The sequence below is a fragment of the Mycetomoellerius zeteki genome, unplaced genomic scaffold (genome assembly GCF_001594055.1).
Source record: "Mycetomoellerius zeteki isolate Tzet28-1 unplaced genomic scaffold, Tzet1.0 scaffold343, whole genome shotgun sequence".
Classification (NCBI taxonomy): domain Eukaryota; kingdom Metazoa; phylum Arthropoda; class Insecta; order Hymenoptera; family Formicidae; genus Mycetomoellerius; species Mycetomoellerius zeteki.
This window is the reverse complement of record NW_017257331.1, coordinates 45,872-63,964: the sequence shown is the minus strand read 5'-3', so window position 1 is coordinate 63,964 and position 18,093 is coordinate 45,872. Positions and strand designations below refer to the sequence as shown.

Sequence of the window (18,093 nt, the reverse complement as noted above, 5' to 3'; positions counted from 1 at the left end):
ATAACAGTAAAAATAATAAGAAAATTTTTTAGATCAGCAAAGTTTTAAATTATCCTGTACAAGAATTATCGAGCTGTAAAAGTAATCGATCACAAAAACAAGATTCATATACACTTGTATGATATAATTTTATTATTGTCTTTCAGTGTTAAATCCATCTTTAAAGTTCTGTTCGTATGAAATAAAATATCTTATATGTTGAAGCAACAAAATTTAGAATCAAGTGCGAATTGAATAGATCATATCATAATGAAACTATAAATCCTCGTGTTAAAAATACATAATCAATATCTAAAATGCTCAAATAAACTGGTGTCGAATTGGATTTTCTAATTGAAATTGAAGAAAAAAAAAACGATTTGTGATAATTTCCTTCACGTATTTACACTTTTTATATTATTTAATGGGTATTTTTTTTATATGTTAAATTCACCAAAAGACTCCCAAAGAAGCTCATCTCTCTCGTCGCTTAAAATCTACTAAAAGGCGCCAGCGCCCGTATTTGTCGCTACGACATACATGAACAATAAGTAGGGTGTTCTAGTGACTCTATATTTATTCGTCGACCAATTCCCAAAGCATCAAGGCAGCGTCAGTACCACCGACAGTGACGACATTCTGGTCGTTGTAGAGGAATCTGGCACAGGCCACCAACGAACTATACACCTTTTCCTCGACATATTCAGCTTTGGCGCTGGTACATGGATATCTGAAGAGTCGAAGATACCCTTCAGCATCACCGCTTATCAGCATATCGTGTGCTGCTGATCTACTAGAGGTAGTGACAACTGTGGTCAATGGATAGTAACGGTTGTTCCATTGCCCTGCAAATATAAGCGTAAAAATTTTACTTGTTCAATCATTTTTGCTACTTCAAGAGCTACTCTAGATTTTCGTCCATGTTTCAAGAGTATTTCACATTCTCCTTCTATGTTTCTTCTATGCTTAAACCCTGTTCCTCTATTAATGCTATGTCTAACTATTTCTCTTATATCTATAGTGAATAACAAAGAACTAACCAGAAGTCATATAACCAACAGTACAGTTGTGGGTGTACCACTTGACATCTTTCATAACCAATGGGCTTTTTTCTGACGATAGTACCTTGACGTCCCCTAGAAGCAAAGTTTACATTGGAATATACACAAAGTAGAATGTGTCCAAGTCTTTTTCACAAAGTTTTTTTATTCTAACTAATTTATCATTTCCAATTGGGAATGTTTATTAATTTCTCATATCTATTGGATTAATTAAACACGTAATATTTGTTCATGTTATATAAAGATAATAGTTTATAGTTTATTAAAAGTTAATAAAAATCGAAAACTCTATTGGCTATAAAAATAATAAAGCAGAATTAGATGGAATCAGCAGTCAAAAGGAAGTATGATATTCAAGAATACATAACAGACGAAAACTTACAAAACAGGAGATCATAATCTTGAGTGACGGTTTGAAGAAAACGACTGTCAGAACTCCAATCAAGCTGCATTAATGGCTGCGTGCCGCGGATCTTGTTGCTCTTTTTATATGAAAATCCATCTCTAGATACTCTAAAAAGATATACGCTGCCGTTTTGAGAACCCATAGCCACGATTTCTCCAGCTGCTCAGGCAGACAAAAATATATTGAACCTATATATATTTTTACATAGGCATAGAAATAATTCGCCTTACACGCGATGTTATATGTAAAAGTATTAAAAAAAAGTAAATGAAAATTATGATGCAGACAGTAGATTAAAGTAAATTTTATAAACCCTTAAAAAGATGTTGAAAACAAAAGTGGGAATTGTTCGATTAGAATATTATTTTTTAATGTTTTTGTAAATTAACTTTCTACTAATTTGAATTTGTATAGTATTCAATATGTTTCGAAATAAACTTGTGTCGTACTAGGATTGTATCCGATGCAAGACAGGGGCGATCCACACACTCTCAGAGTCGCCACGGCTGCACCGGTATCAGCCGCAAGTACCAAAAGATGACCTTCCGATGATCCGGCTGCTAATGCCACGCCAAATGGATGAAAGGCTATGCATATACACTCGAAACCCACCTAAAATTTATGACATGACATTATATGTGCTTACGTATATATAAAGAATATCGACCTTTTCCTTCTCGTTTTTTTATTTAAAAAAAAACCGAAAATAAATAAAAAATGAAAGCCTAAAAAGCTTTATAAAGAATAGCATAATTAAACAAAAAATCGGATCTAAAAAAAGAACATGCCAGAAAATCAGAATGGAATTATGCATCAGATATTTGATTATTTATTTTATTCTTATCAATTTTTTATCAATAGATATTTTCAGAATAGATATTATTTATAATAAACTTGTAATTATTTTGAATATGAAATATCACGTGCAGCTTTTAAAATTATTCCGTTGCCGTGACAATTGTTCTCATACATATTTCGAGTTATTATAATAATATGTGACACACTATTTGTGACAAATTATAAGACTAATATTTTTATGAAATTTACCTGCGTGGTCCACAATAGCTTATGCCTTCGCCAGAGAGCGATATTTTTGTCGTGTCCCGCAGTAGCAAAGACCTCGTCATCAGGATGAACCGCCAAACCCCACAGTTGTCTACCATGGCCGAATACGACTTGGTTGAACCTTCTTTGTAGAGAACCTTCAAGAATATTGTTGCGTGTAGTTCCCACATAAATGTTTCCGTCGTTTCGACCGGGACGTTGCGGATATATACTGCGGACTCCACCTACCGATTCTGGCAGCTGTGTAATGTAAAATTAACCCCTTTGAATAAAGATCACCGGATTATTCGTCTTAAATTATTGACATAACAGGCTTTAAACAAAAAACTTAAATAATTAATCGGAATTAGAATTAAAATATCATTTTTGCTTAAACCGCTTCTAGGAAAAGGAGGGAATTAAAAGCAAAGTAGAGAGAGAGAGAATAAAAATTATCCGATAGGCAGTTCCAAATAGCATGCCTAAAAAGTGTGTCATACGGTTAAAGTTTTTAAAAATATTCAACCTTTGTGTCAGTGATGCGTTTATAATTCTGCAATGAGTCCCAAGCGGCTATTTTCCTATCCTTTTCGCCGCCGGAGAGGAGTGTGCCTTCCGATAACATGACGAGCGAACTAATGCCCTTGTTATGAGCTTCGAATTCCATTCGTACAAAATATGCCCCGTCCGCGTCCACCGAGTATACCGTGATAAAACCATCACTATCCGCCGTGACGACGTCGCCATCCTGTTCGAACTGGATGCTCGTCACGTGTGTACGGGACGGCTGAAAATATATCAAATCACCTTTATAGTAAAAATTAGATTATTAGATTGCAATAAAAATTATAGTTGCAATACGATGCAAAATGTTAAAACTACCAGCACATAAGAGTTGTATATTTAATATTACTTACCGGCTTAATGATATCAGTTCGTTCGAAGAAACCATCTTTTCGCCGATTCCAGAATGTTAAATGGCCGCGCCCATGCGTTATTAAAAGATTATCATCCAGTGGATGAAATGCTGCACCCGTGAGATCTTCTTGCATAGTCTATAATGAATATAATATATATGTAGTACAATTTTCCAATAAGTAGAAATTAATAAAGAATCGGAAGGAAGAGGATACACTTACCGCTACTTTGCCTAACAAGTGACCCCATTGCCATTGCCACACCGAAAGTATAGCTTCTCTTCCAGAATCCACGGCAAGTACGTAACTACCGCCATTCTATAATATCAAATGATTATAGATATTATATTTACATCTCTTATATAGTCTATGATTAAATTTATTATTTATTCTTTAATATTATTATTTGTCAATAATTGAATGTACTACACTTATTTGAAGCATTGTACATACAATATTTGCAATTTATTCTTTTTTTCAATTGTTTCAATAAACTAAATAAACCAAATAAATATTTAAACAAAAATTACTTGTAACCAATTAGATAGTTACCAGTTGTGAAAATGCTAATGCTGAGACGCCCATTTGAAATTCGGTCATGCCAAATACGTATAGAGTGAGAAGAGTTTCCGTTGACCAGATACGAACATGCGGCTGCGCTTTCCTATGCCTGCCTGCCTTTTGACCGGACGCGACAAGTTCCCTGCTGGGATGAACCTAGAAATGGAAGTATATGTTTTTCTTTTTGTTGTTCAAAAAAGTTATATTATTATGTTGATTGTTTGACTTTAACGGCAATGAATAACACTATTACTAATAATAATTAATTATTAATAAGAATTAGAGAAGACTTAATTTTGTGAAAAAAAAGTACCAAAAATACATGTCTCGACAAACACGATTAAACTTATACTGGAGTCCCATGAGGCGTATTTGCCGCGTATCGCGTAACTAATCAGTAATCAGTAAGACACGAAACCACAGCAGCGGATCGCTTCTGATTGGTTACGCCGTTACGCGATACGCGGTAAAATACGCCTCATCATGGGACTCCACTATTATATTTATTCAACTTTCATCATGCAAAGACGAAGAAATTTCGTCATATTTGTAACGTTCGAAAGACTTTTTCTCAAATTAACACAAGGGTGCAATATTTTTGGGGATCTAATTCTCTTATTTCGTTTTTGTTTGCGTACTGTGGAATGAAAATATTACCTACCTCCATGCACATAATGTCTTCTGTGTGTCCAATATAATGTCGTTGCGCATTCTCTTCTCGATCAAAAAGGATTGCTACGGCCGCGACGTAATATAATAATTCGCCACTGGGTAAAACCCAAAGATTTTTGCGAGTATCAGTTCCTCGATAACCGTAGACCCACTCGAGTTGCAGCTTCTTCTCAGGTGGCGAATTATCAACTGGAGGCAGATGAGAAGGAGGATAGAATGATCGTCTAAGTCCTCTGATCGTCACCCTGGCCGGTTCCTCACGTAGCACTTCTACAACGCTGTAATCTGCTAATGATATAGCACGTTAATTCTTAAACTCAGAAGTTAAAGTATGCCTTTTATAAAGAAAAAAAAAAAATATGAGAACATCGAAAGTATTAAAAATATCGAGCAGACCTTGCAATATTTTTTTCTCTCTCAAGTAAATTTTGCAATGCTTTGTCATTTTCTGATCAAATATCATATATTCCGAAAATAATATAATTTTTATTTAATAAATTTTTCAAAAACTTGATTGATTAATTTGAGTACGTACAATTTTAATACTAATAATAAGATTAAACTAATCAAGACTGATCGTTAGTTACTTTTACCGTTTACTCGAACAACTTCAGAATCAGGAGCATACAAAGCTCGTGGTCTGCTCTTGCTACGAGCTCTTCTTTGACGGCTAACTTCTTCTACAACGGTGGATGGTCCACGTGATCTTGATCTTCGCACCGGGGATGTTGTGACACCACCAGCCACAACAAGAGCTGACCCAGTACCCAAATAAAATGTATCCACATCAGCAAACTCGTTCCTCAATTGCGAGAAACTTCTCACCTAGCGGCATATTGTATAAGAGTATAGAGCAATTTCATTTGCTAGATATTTACTTACTATAATAAATTATGAAAAACATGATTTGCGAATACTTGATATATGAATATGCATTCATTCTTTTCTCACAGATTCGTTCTACATAAAATGACAAATTCTAAAAGTTTTATCTTTATGCTCTTAAGACTATATGTGTTCTTATAAAATAAATATTTTTTCGATGATTTTGCTCAGTATTATATACATCAGTATATACATTAAAATGGCATAAACTTTTATGAATTGAGTATGTTTCATTTCTTTGCAAGTCTTATATTTATAATAAATATCAATTAATAAATTCTTGCGATTAAATATTTTAATATATTTGATATACTAATATATTTGATATACTAATATATTTGATATACTAAAGCTTAAATATATTTAAATATTATTATAAGAAGTTAATAATATATGCAAATATTACAATTCGAATATAAGATTAAAAATTAAAGAGATAGAGAAAGACAAAAAAACAAAAGAAAAAGGCAGAGAAAGAGGAGAGGGGTCGATGACGTGCTATTTGACGAAGAAAATTGGCCCATTTGAAATTCATGTACGATCGTGACCTGAAAAGATGAATCTCTGACCTTTTTACACACACGTGGGGGTACGTTCCACTTACATGACGACCACCTCCTGTGACTTGTGAGAGATATATAACCGTGTAATTTATTGACATTTACAATGTTACAAAAATTCAATCGTAATGTTCGATATTAATTTTCCTTTTTCGACATTTGTCGTAAGTTCTTGTGACGATGCATTTCAATATTAATGTATAGTATAAGTCTGTCATATAGAATGTCGTATACAATAGCTTTTAAAGCCCGCATCGATGATGTGGAAAAGCTTCAAAGTAAAACATTATGATTATCACGTACTGTATCTTGACTGCAATACCGGACTTTGCAAACACCTTACTCAAGTTTCTTGCTTTAGTCACACATGTAGATTATTCTGACAACTTGCGCAGACAAAGGACAATTTAGATGAGATTATATTGAATAGGTAAGTTTATTATATTCAAAATGGCAGACTAAAATTGTCTTTTTAAATAATGAGGTTGTTATTTGTATGTTCCATAAGTCACCTCTAAAAAAATTCTTTGTTGTTATTACTTTAAAAAATTTTAATTTTATACAGTATACGCACAATAGAATTATAAAAACGAAGTATTCTGTTATAATATATTCGATCTTTACATATAAGAAGTCTTCCGATAATTAATTAAGTATTACATATTACATTAGAGTAATATCATTTCTTTTTTTACAAAAGTACGCTTTAATTTTTGCGATTTTCCAGGCTGTTTTTGAAAAATTCGAAAAGCGATATAACATATCCATACAATCTTTAAATCAGTTTTTTTTATATCAAAATATATAAACTGTTTATAAGATAAATTTTATTTATGTAATATGTAATACTTAATTAATTATCGGAAGACTTCTTATATGTAAAGATCGAATATATTATAACAGAATACTTCGTTTTTATAATTCTATTGTGCGTATACTGTATAAAATTAAAATTTTTTAAAGTAATAACAACAAAGAATTTTTTTAGAGGTGACTTATGGAACATACAAATAACAACCTCATTTCGCGTAAAATCTCAAACGAGGGCCGACCCCGTTATCGTCATGCTTCGAGTTTTACTCCCGTCTTGCCTCTCCTCGTAGTCCGGCATGCATATTTATGGATTAACGTCGCACCCAAGTCGATTTTACAAGTACAATGCTGATACCTCAAATTTACATATGCCTTTTTTCTTTTTTACACTTTCAAATCACGCACTGACATTTTCTAGATTCTTTCCAAATACCAAGTTTAAAATGATATTAATTTTGTATATAAATATGAGAATTTAATAGATTTGTAAATTAATTTTATTTAATAAAATTTAATAAATTTAAATTTTTCATAGCAGAAGAGAATAAATTTTTAATTCACTAGAAGAATATATAATTTTGTCAAGTTTTAAGTATTCTTTAATTTTAATCTATAAAATAATAAATTTGAATAATAACTAACCTCTTGTCCTGAAACAGTAAACATCCTCTTAGCTCCGTTCATCTTCAATACTTGTCCAAGATCTTCTAAAACTTCTTCGAAAGGTTGCGATGTACGAAGATTTAGTAGAACTCGGCACTGATGAAAAAATGATTCCATTAAGGTTTGTATATCCTTAAAAATTACATTGACCAACGTATAAACAACAAAGGAAATTTTAATTATTTATGATATTAAGTAAAATAAGATAAAACAAATAATAATCAAAAACAGATGTTTCAAATAGTTTAAATATCTTCCTTATAAAAAATATATCTTTTTAAGAAATTAATTTTATATAGATAAAAATGGAATTTAAAAAGAATTAAAAAGCGCAAATTAAAATTAAATAAATAATAGAAAAATTATATTATATAATTAAAGAACACATAATATTAACAAACACGCAGAATAAAATAAATCATTTTAAATTAAAACAAAAATTCTATCATATAAAACATGTTATTTATTTATATGTATATATTATTTAGATTGAGAAAAGAGGAAAAAAGTTCTTTTTTTTTAAAACAGAGCGAAGAGTTAACAAGAGTTAAGAGAAGAATCAATGCGTAGATTAATTATATATAGATCTCGGCCGATTTTGCCGCATGTAAACAACTAACAATTCTCAATTCTCCTACCTGAACAGTATGATCATGATTGTTAACAATACGAATGACGCGGCCCGAAGATGGCTTTCCGCCACCAGGGGGTGGCGCTTCTTCAGTGATGGAAGCTTTCCGGCTAAGACTCGGTACCGCTGGCGGTCTACTTTGCCACCCTCCAACTCCACTTACGGTCCCAGTGGTACCGCTCCTACTACCTCCACCGCCTGCCGGACTAGTGTACCAGGTGTTGTTTTTCTTCCCGTAGCTGGCCGGCTGACATAGAAAATTTAAAATTATATTGTTCGCAATAAATTCTTCACAATTTTAAGATGCTTCTTAGACGACATAAATTCAAAATAACATAACACCAATGTTGTAATTTCGCACTCAACGATATAAATGTAACATAATACGGTGTTACATAACAGTTACATTGTTGAGAAATTATAAACTTAATGTTACTTTGAATTTATGTCAATTGGGAAGCATCTTAAAACTGTGAAGAATTATGATACACGTTAAAATTATTAGATACTCGAATTTTCCAAATATATTTTAATTTCATTCTTAAAATTATAGTATACATTATATAGTATATATAGTATTATCATTATTATTTATTTTACTGTCAGTTACTTTTTTAAAGATATTTTATACTACATAATGCTGAAATAAATTAGATTAATTTTCTTGTGTATTCGTGATATCATCAATTTAAATTCTTAAAAAAGAAAAATAAAATATTTCGTTTTTTTCTTTCTTTTCTATAATTATATTCCATATTATTTCTGAACACGTTTAGATTTAAATTTGAAGTTTCTTTTGAAATATTTTATTAAATCCAATAAATGTCGCATAACATTCAAAGAACCTGCATCATGTCGGCCGGCAGCGATATCACTTCAAAGGAATCGCTCATTAACACGACGAAACTGTCTGACCAGCAATTTAAGTCTCGATTATAATATTCAGTCTCCGAATCGCTGCAGTAGTCCTCTATTTCTTGTCTAGCAAAATTCGGCTCCGAATCGTCCGATTGGGACGAAGACAAACTTGCAGACTCAATCGTGAATCTCAATTGACTCCTTTGAAGATTCACTTCACTTTTGCCACTCAATATCGAACGCACAGTATACAAATTCACATAATCCGAAAAATTAAGATTTTATAATTTATTTTATGATCTTTGAAGAATATCGTCAATTAAATCTATTTTAATGTTAACGATAATTTCACAAGAATCAAAATAAATTCCTGTTATGGATATTGGAAGGAACTGAACAAATATGTTAAAACAAATGTTTTATAGGCAGATGAAGATCGGATGAGTGAAAGATTGCTTTGATTACGATCACAACTTTAGATGATTCAAAAAACTTCCATCACTGCTCATATTACGTTCTTGAAAATTCTCAATCTTTAATTGTAATACACACAATCTTAATCTCAATTCTTAACACTCACTCTTTCGTAGTTATAAAAAATGAATAATGGCATTTCCTCATCGAGAATTGAGAATATTGGAAGAAATTGGAGAAGCAGTAAAAAAAAATAATGAAAGATCGCGATTCTTTATTACCATCTACTGAAAAGAGATGTTCACATCGATTTTAACATCAAATTCACCAATCGACAGTAAAAGTTTCAATGATGAGATTTGGCGTGAAAGTCCGTTACAATTATCTTTTCGTCAATCTTGAATTGCGTGACACAATTGTTATCTCTCTTTCGAATACGGACGGAACACGTTGGTACAACCGCGACTGTGTTCAATGGACGACTACTGGGGCAAGTAAGAGGTGGGATAGTTGTATTGAAGAACTAGGGTGCTGCAACATCCCCTACCACACTTCTCTACCTTACGTTACCATACCTTATGAAGGGCTGCCGTCGCTCAAGGACGACCATCCCCTAACCCTTCACCTCCTCTTCCACCCCTCTCTTAATTCTCCGCGTAGCAATATTAATTCAATTCAGTATGCTGATACTAGAAATTAAAGGAATGCAACACCCTTTTCACGGTTATTCATCACTTTTAATGAACATATTGAGCGTGCCTTGCTGTCGTTTACATCAATTGAATAACATTGTGCAATTCATATTCGATTGTAATATTTGTAATGTACAGAGTATCCTTGAATCACTGAATGTTCCATATTGTCAAAATTTTTTAACTACATCTTTGCAGAGATTTTTTTTATCAATTAGATAATTTCTCTTCATCTCCTTGATTTTTATCATAATAAAATAAATAAAAAAATGATACAAATTATAAACAATTTTAACTCAAACTTACGATTTTATTATATATGTATATATATATAATACATATATACATATAATTTGAGCTAAGATTGTTTATAATCTTTGTTGTGCCATTTTTTTATTTATCACAATAAAAATCGAAGAGAAGAAGAGAAATTATTCAGTTAATTAAAAAAATATTTGTAAAAATTTAACTACACTGAAAGAAAAAATTGGCTGCTGCAGTAAATTAGAATGGTAAAATATGGCATAGCATTTTTAATTGGCTGCAGCAGCCAATTTTTGGTTGCGTTAGCCAATCGAAATCCTATACTGACATTGCAGATAGACTAACACAACCAAAAATTGGCTGTTTCATCCAATTAAAAATGCTATATTATATTTTGCCATCTAATTTGCTGTAACAGTCAATCTTTTTTTTTTTTTCAGTGTAAAAATATTTGATAATGGAACATTCAGTGTTTTAAAAACGTACTTGATTGTACATTAGAATTAAATAAGAATGCACAAGGTTATTCAATTGATGCAAGCGGCAGCAAGAACACGCTCAATATGTTCATTAAAAATGATGAATAAAAGAAAGTTGCAATTCTCTTAATTTCTAGTATATTCTTTTAATTTCAGCATACTGAATTGAATTAGCATACATATATCATGTATATATTTGTGAGAGTATGTGCGCACGTACAATTTTTATAAACTAAAACTATTAAAATTTATTATTTTATATGTAAAGTTCAATATATCAGGGTGACAGCTGATAGTAATCACATGTGTCTCGACTAATCTTAACAAACGATCAATAGGAATCGTTTTGCCTCTTGTTAGTTCGGATGATAGAAGTTCTATTGGGCTCAATGCTTGTTTCGATAAAAGGCGATAAAAGCATCCGCGGAAATTAAGAACGCCCACGCCTTCCTGATAAATCTCTCATGAAAAAAAACTTGATTTCTCAGGAAATTCAGCCTATATATTAAAGCACTTAACTTGATTAGCTACATAAGACTAATATTAAAAGTAGATCTCAAGAAGAAAAAAGAGCTAACGAGGCTAATAGTCCAATAAGCTGAATTATGATTTCAAAACACGCGTGTTATTCCATTAACGAAAGATCAGTCATTTATATGAGACACTTTTTATATCGTAATTTTTTTAATATTAAAAATTATGCAGTATTATAAAGAATATAATATTCCCTCCAAGTCTTTCTTAAGTATTTGGAAAGATATTATCGATTAATATAAATCTACGATATCTTAATTGAATTAGATATGGAATGGTCGATAATTGACATTACTTATATCTACAAAGAATTCGATGCCATATTATTGAGATGTAGATAGATCGACTACTGACAAATTTCTAAAAATTCGGGTGACCAAAATGCGGGTTGAAATATTTATCTATTGTTTTTCAATATATATAATGTAATATATACATGTAATAAACTTCACATTCGCACACGAATACCTAGTATCTACTACTCTTATGGGCATTTACTCATATTTAATTTATCTTATATATATATTAGTCTAAATTAGTGCAAGCTATTGTAAATAATTATCACCGAAAGATTATTGTCAGTTGATCAGCAACTCATATTATACAATTTTATATTATATAGTATAGTATTCTCAATATAAGAGTATAATAGTTGGAACGTATTCACATATAGAATGAAGGTCAGCTCGCCACTTCATTCTCACGCAGACCAACCCTTCCGTTAAGCTATCCTATATTGATATAATACTTTAGTTCTTAGCCCACATTAGTATTTCATCTTTACTCACTACACATACACATACACACATAAACAAGTTTTCTGATTGTATATAATTTCATTATACATATATATATATCATTGTATTTAATTGCTCTTTCTAAATAAGATATTGTATTAACTTTTTTGCAATTAAAATATTTCCGTCATATATTTTGTGCATATATACAATACGTGTAAAATTATAATATAATTGCGACAATCGCGTGCAATGTCGTCTGGATTGATTATAATTCCAAAAAAAGATTAGAAAAAATAGCGCAGTTGATAAGTCACGACAATAAATCTTTCCGATAAGCCTCCTAATGCCAAACTCAATGCTTAAGAATTTCTAAGATTTCTCGACAAATCGAGAATAAATTTAGAAAATGAAATGAAATGACAAAGACATAATGAGATATTTATACGAAACTGTTTAATAAATCATGTATAATCAACGAAAAATATCTCAAAGAAAAACAAATAAGAGACGTAGAACAAATCGTTTTATGAGCTGCGTAGTTTTCATGAAAAGGACATAGTAAAATAGATGTGTTTATATTGAAAGCTATCTTTTAAAATGCAAATAAAAAATTATTATATATCTTTAGTTATTTCTTCACAATAAAGCATTACTACGCCTTCAGTTCTATGACTGCAAGCATAATTTACGGCAAATATATACATACTTTATAATAATTCACGTAAAAGTTAGTTCTTCAATTTATATATTTTTAAAGAGTTTCATATTATTTTTCTCCATTTATTATATTATAATTACTAATTTTCATTTTATCGTTCATTCATAATTGGAAAAAAAGTTTTTTTAACTGAGAATGCAATACAATTAACTGACAATCCGTCTTAAATTGATATTGATAAGCCATATACAATGGTTTTTAGAGGAAAATTTATATCATAGTTTCATCAAACAATTTTTCTTCTACATCTTCCTCCGCTTGTTTTTAACTTAACGTGGAGTATCCTTGCAATATGAAAAAATGAAGAACTAACTCATATATGTTGCGTGACGATAGCAAGGTCTCGTGATTCAAAACGTGCCATAGCGATTACAGAAAAATAATTCGCTGAAGAAAATAATAGCTAGAGTACTCGTCAGCCGTCGCTCGATAAAGTAGCGATTGCGAAGGATAAGAAGTCTAGCTAGAAAGAAAAATATATCTAATGAACGTTAATGGAAACATTTATATACTACATATTATACGCACTTATCGCATTTCTTTGATTTCCGTCCTATCTTGGTGACATGAACTACAGCAAACAATCGATTATGGTGATATCAACGCTGGGATTGTCGTTCGGTCTGCGCACGAATAAATGGCTATACAGCCGTAGGAAAGACAGAAAATTACGTATAATATTTACATATAATCGCAATAAAGGTAAGTTTAAATAAATTTTAATGCAAAAATAAAATCCTCGAGAAAAAAGAAAAGTAAAAGACAAGAGAATAATCGCGCGACGAAACAAAATTTTTCTGGAGCAATGACCCCAACTTTAAGATTACTTTGAATCTTTAAAAGCAGCGTTCTCGGAGGTAAGTCAAGCAAAGAGAACTTGGTGTTTATTGATCCCAAGAGGCCGGTTGACCAACGGTCAATGAGATACGGTCTCTCCCCCATTCTCTTACCACCCTCTACAACAGCCTTCTTAACGGAAGTAGGAATTGCCCCTCCCTTCCTACCTCCCACTTACTACTCCGTGATTCATGCGTTCTTGGTTGTTCTGACTAAGAAAATCGAATTGGTCGCTATTATGAAATCATTGAAGAATCAAGGAAAATTCGTAATTTGAGAAAATAAAATCATTATTTCTATTTTATTAATAGTTTTCTACATAATTATTAAGAAAATATTGAAAATTGAAACGTAACCTGTATGAATACAAACTTTTGGAGTACTTGGAAAAAATCCTACTCCTTTATACAGTTGCAGAGATTGTGTCAATAGTAACTTCTTGTTGGTAGTATGTAATTAGGTCACCAATAGCGTGGCAAGCAACGCGAGGAACAAACACGCAATTTGTGTTAAGAAAAGAGAACGAAGGTGAACGAACATATAATAAAAATCTAATTAATGGCACGACTCTTTATCGCGGTACTGTAAGGACGTGTATAATATTACATGTTAGAGTGTCAGAAATGATGGAAATGCAAAACAGGCCGATATTATTTCGCGCAACGTATTAAGAAGTGACTCCGAAAGAACCTCACGAGTTTTGTATATCACGGTATCTTTTAGTAACTTCTTTTAGTAATCATTTGTAAATAAAATTTGATTTATTGAATAAAGTTTATTACTTACTGATAATAATAGATTATTCAGTTTCATGTAATCTTCAACAAAACTTTAAGACTTAGTTAGTAAGATATATATATATACATATATCTGACATTAAAAATTTAAAATAAACTAGTAAAGTAAAGGAATAAAACAGAAAAGTTTCTGTTCAACTTTTTTTCTGGTAAGAAAAAGTTAACTTTAAATTAGACTAAAATCTCGGCAGAAGTGGAAGTGCAATACTGTGATTATGGTCCTTTGTACTAGAAATGCTTCGAAGTATTTTTTGATTAGCCAATTAGTGAAAATAAAGTTATTTTCTTTAGAGTAGTCAATCAAATGCTTCGGAGCGTTTGTAGCACCAAATGGACTACATCCAATGCAAAATCTAGGATGGCTTATACATATATATCTAAGTTATTTTATCATTACGTGACAAGAAGAAGAGAAAAAAATGTTATGAAAAAGAATACGGGGGAGAAAAAAGAAGGAAAAGAAAAAGGGGGTGGGGGGAGAAAAAGGAGGGAAAGCTCTGAGAAGAAGTACACGTGACTATTCTGCGCAAACTCATATTCGATACAAACTGACACTTTAAAATCACTTTCATGTTGCTCTGTTTCCTTATATTACACTTATAATAAATTCTCATCGGTCCAGTTTTGTATTATAATTATTAAAATTAGACTTCACGTATGCTTCGTTTTTAAAAAAACTTTTTTTTAATCTAGAAAATTAATATGGAAAAATAATATTTTATCTTAAATGATTATCTTGAATATTCAAATTGTCTCTCCCTTTCCTCTTTTTTTCTGTTTAATTAATCAAATTGTAAAATGGGTTACATATTTGAGAATACTGATTTGATTAATTAAGGTCAATCGGCACGTAAAGTCCAGTTGTTTAATGCAAGAATCATGCATTATAAGCTTCAGCCACTTTGTCGAATTAAAGAATAATCCTGCATATGGTTGCCGATCAAAGTAACTGGATCGTAATTGCATCAAAGTGCATCGTAATACATAACGAGTTAAATTGGTCACACCTCTGAACTAAAGGAAGGGTGTGAACCATAATGCCCAATGACGTAAGACAAAATAAAATTGCTTCTCATCCATTGCATCAATAAACCAGACAAGCAATCAGATGATGAGAAACTTTTTTGATCGAGTTTTTTTCCTATAAAATTACATTATAATATAGAAATTATACATAAATTATAAATAAATAGTACTGTAAAATTTGGGAACAAGACAAATCATAAGGTATTAAAATCTGTATTGTTTCGATACTAAAAAGGGAAGGAAAAGAACTCCCTGTTCTCGCGCAATTAATACAATTTTGCGTTGCGTGTGGCCTGCTTTAGGAAGCTGATCTGGGCCAGATACACACGACGTCCCCTTCATCGTCGTCGTCATCGTCATCATCACTATTACAATTTAAGCATTCTTACAAATTGTTGCTATATTACATCTCTTTAAAAGTTATTTAAAAATTTTATGTTCTGACACATTTATAGCGGTATACTAAACTTTACTGCAATATTAGTAGTTGTGTTTTTTACTTTTTTTTAGTTCTTATGGCTTTTGTATAAAGTGCGGGCGTGTTTATACATGTGTACTTATAAATATGTGTGTTTCGACGATTATTTAGAAATATTAATTATAAATAACTTTACGATAACGATGGCGATGGTAACAATATGTAATAACACTAGTGATAACATTAGTCTGTAAAAAAATTATTTTCACAATGGAAGGTTCAATGTTTTGCTTTCTTCCTTCAATCTTTGTTGTATTCCTCAATACTCCCTTTACCTATAAGTACTATAGAAAAAGAGTATTTGATATATATTTTTTTATATTCCGTATTTTATTTTCTTCTGATATGAGTATTACTATTACTATTATTGATTAATTTTTACTAATATTGTATTACTAACATTGTTAATATTTTTTCATAACTGCATAAGAGATAAAACAATAAAGATTTAAAAGCTACAAAACTTAAGCATATTTTCATATTTGCCATGAAAATATGTAATTTTTCATGCGTGTGGACAACAGCCGAAGAAAAAAGATGCCAGTGTATGTTCACATTTGTAGCACGATGAAGTCGATCGTGCTTTGAAGAAGACGTGTTTACAACGTCAGTCAAGTTCACGAGTATCGAGGTTGTTACTTGTTACCAACTAGCGCTTTAATCGAGCGTGATTAACACATACTTTCGCTATCTATAAAATCGCGTTCTTATACTTTCTTATCAAGATAACATAGGCTATCAATTGTATTTATTTTATTTAAAAAATTTATACTTATATTATTTATACAAAGTAAAATTAATAATTTTAAATAAATAAATATGTTTAACTCAAACTATTATAAATTGATCTTAGATTTCGTTGATTCAATTTTATCTTTAAAATACGATATACATATGAATTGGACAAAACATTTTTCTTTAATTTATTTTTTCTACAATAATCGAATTCATGTGATGGATCGAAGATTTTTCTTACCTTGAAAGTCTTATAGCTGGACACTACGTAAGAGGCACCATCCTCGAGTTCGTCAAGATTAATCTTTCGGTCACCGTCCATCGAGAAAATGTGGCGCGCTCCTCTTGGCAGGTCCATCCGAAGGGATAATCTATCCAATAGAGCCTCCAAAGAACCAATGTCACGGCCAGGTTTAAATCTAAAAATTTGCAACATTTGCTAAAGTAATATAAAGCAAATTCGAAAATCTACGGGGTATTCTTGTAAAATCTTTTGATCAATTTCGAATGAATTTTCTCTTATTGTTAAAACTATTGATTATTACTGCAAGATAAAAGAGTAATAAGAATAAAAATTTTAATTAAAAAAATGCCACAAGCTAATGTATAAAACATAAAGGTATGTTTTGATGTATAATTCAGATTATAATTAATAAAGACAGTTGAATATGTTTGAACAAAATTTATTTAAATTTAAATGCAGTTTACTCGTCTAATTGTAAATTAACATTATCTTTTTAAGAATACAATATTTTTTTAAGATAACCCGGGGGAAAAAATGTTTGAATAATTAAATATATAATTATATACAATTATATAACACTATATAAAATTATATATGTATAATTATATATAAAATATGTCCATATATATATATATATATAACATTTTTTCCCGGAAATGCAGTTATACCAATAATATTTTTCAACCATAACTCACAACAGCATTTTTATATCCTCCAATTAAAATATCAGTTAAGATGCTAATCAATTAAATAAACGTACTGATTAGAAGTGACATGCATCGTATATTTCTTTTTTTATAAATATTATTATTCAAAATTTTTTCATATATTTTTCGCCGTTTTTCTAAAAAGTTTTAAAAAAAATTTGGTTTCTCAAAATAATTTTTAATACTTTCGATATAATTACAATGTTATTAATGTCACAATTATATGTATTTGCGATTCATATATCATTGAGTAATATTTTTAAAGTACATATATAATATTTATAAAGTACATATGCTTATAGATTTATTAAAAATGTTTAAAAATATTTTATAAGGTTTCATTCTTGGTTTCATTGCATGTTATGCCAGCATTATTGT

At 30.8% G+C, this 18,093-nt stretch overlaps 1 protein-coding gene across 1 annotated transcript in view; it reads right to left on the bottom strand.

Moving 5' to 3' along the window:
• Positions 1-418: 418 nt before the first annotated feature.
• The window catches only part of DCX-EMAP (Doublecortin-domain-containing echinoderm-microtubule-associated protein), a 19,568-nt gene continuing 1,893 nt past the window's right edge, over positions 419-18,093 (bottom strand). The window contains exons 3-16 of the mRNA XM_018452281.1: positions 17,006-17,183; positions 8,200-8,439; positions 7,541-7,657; positions 5,234-5,465; positions 4,630-4,925; positions 3,960-4,124; positions 3,630-3,725; positions 3,408-3,545; positions 3,017-3,277; positions 2,494-2,751; positions 1,896-2,058; positions 1,423-1,605; positions 1,020-1,115; positions 419-824 (exon numbers count right to left, since the gene is read on the bottom strand). Coding sequence (XP_018307783.1) covers positions 556-824; positions 1,020-1,115; positions 1,423-1,605; positions 1,896-2,058; positions 2,494-2,751; positions 3,017-3,277; positions 3,408-3,545; positions 3,630-3,725; positions 3,960-4,124; positions 4,630-4,925; positions 5,234-5,465; positions 7,541-7,657; positions 8,200-8,439; positions 17,006-17,183 — 2,692 coding nt within the window. The 3' untranslated portion in view covers positions 419-555. The remainder of the gene's footprint in view (positions 825-1,019; positions 1,116-1,422; positions 1,606-1,895; positions 2,059-2,493; positions 2,752-3,016; positions 3,278-3,407; positions 3,546-3,629; positions 3,726-3,959; positions 4,125-4,629; positions 4,926-5,233; positions 5,466-7,540; positions 7,658-8,199; positions 8,440-17,005; positions 17,184-18,093) is intronic.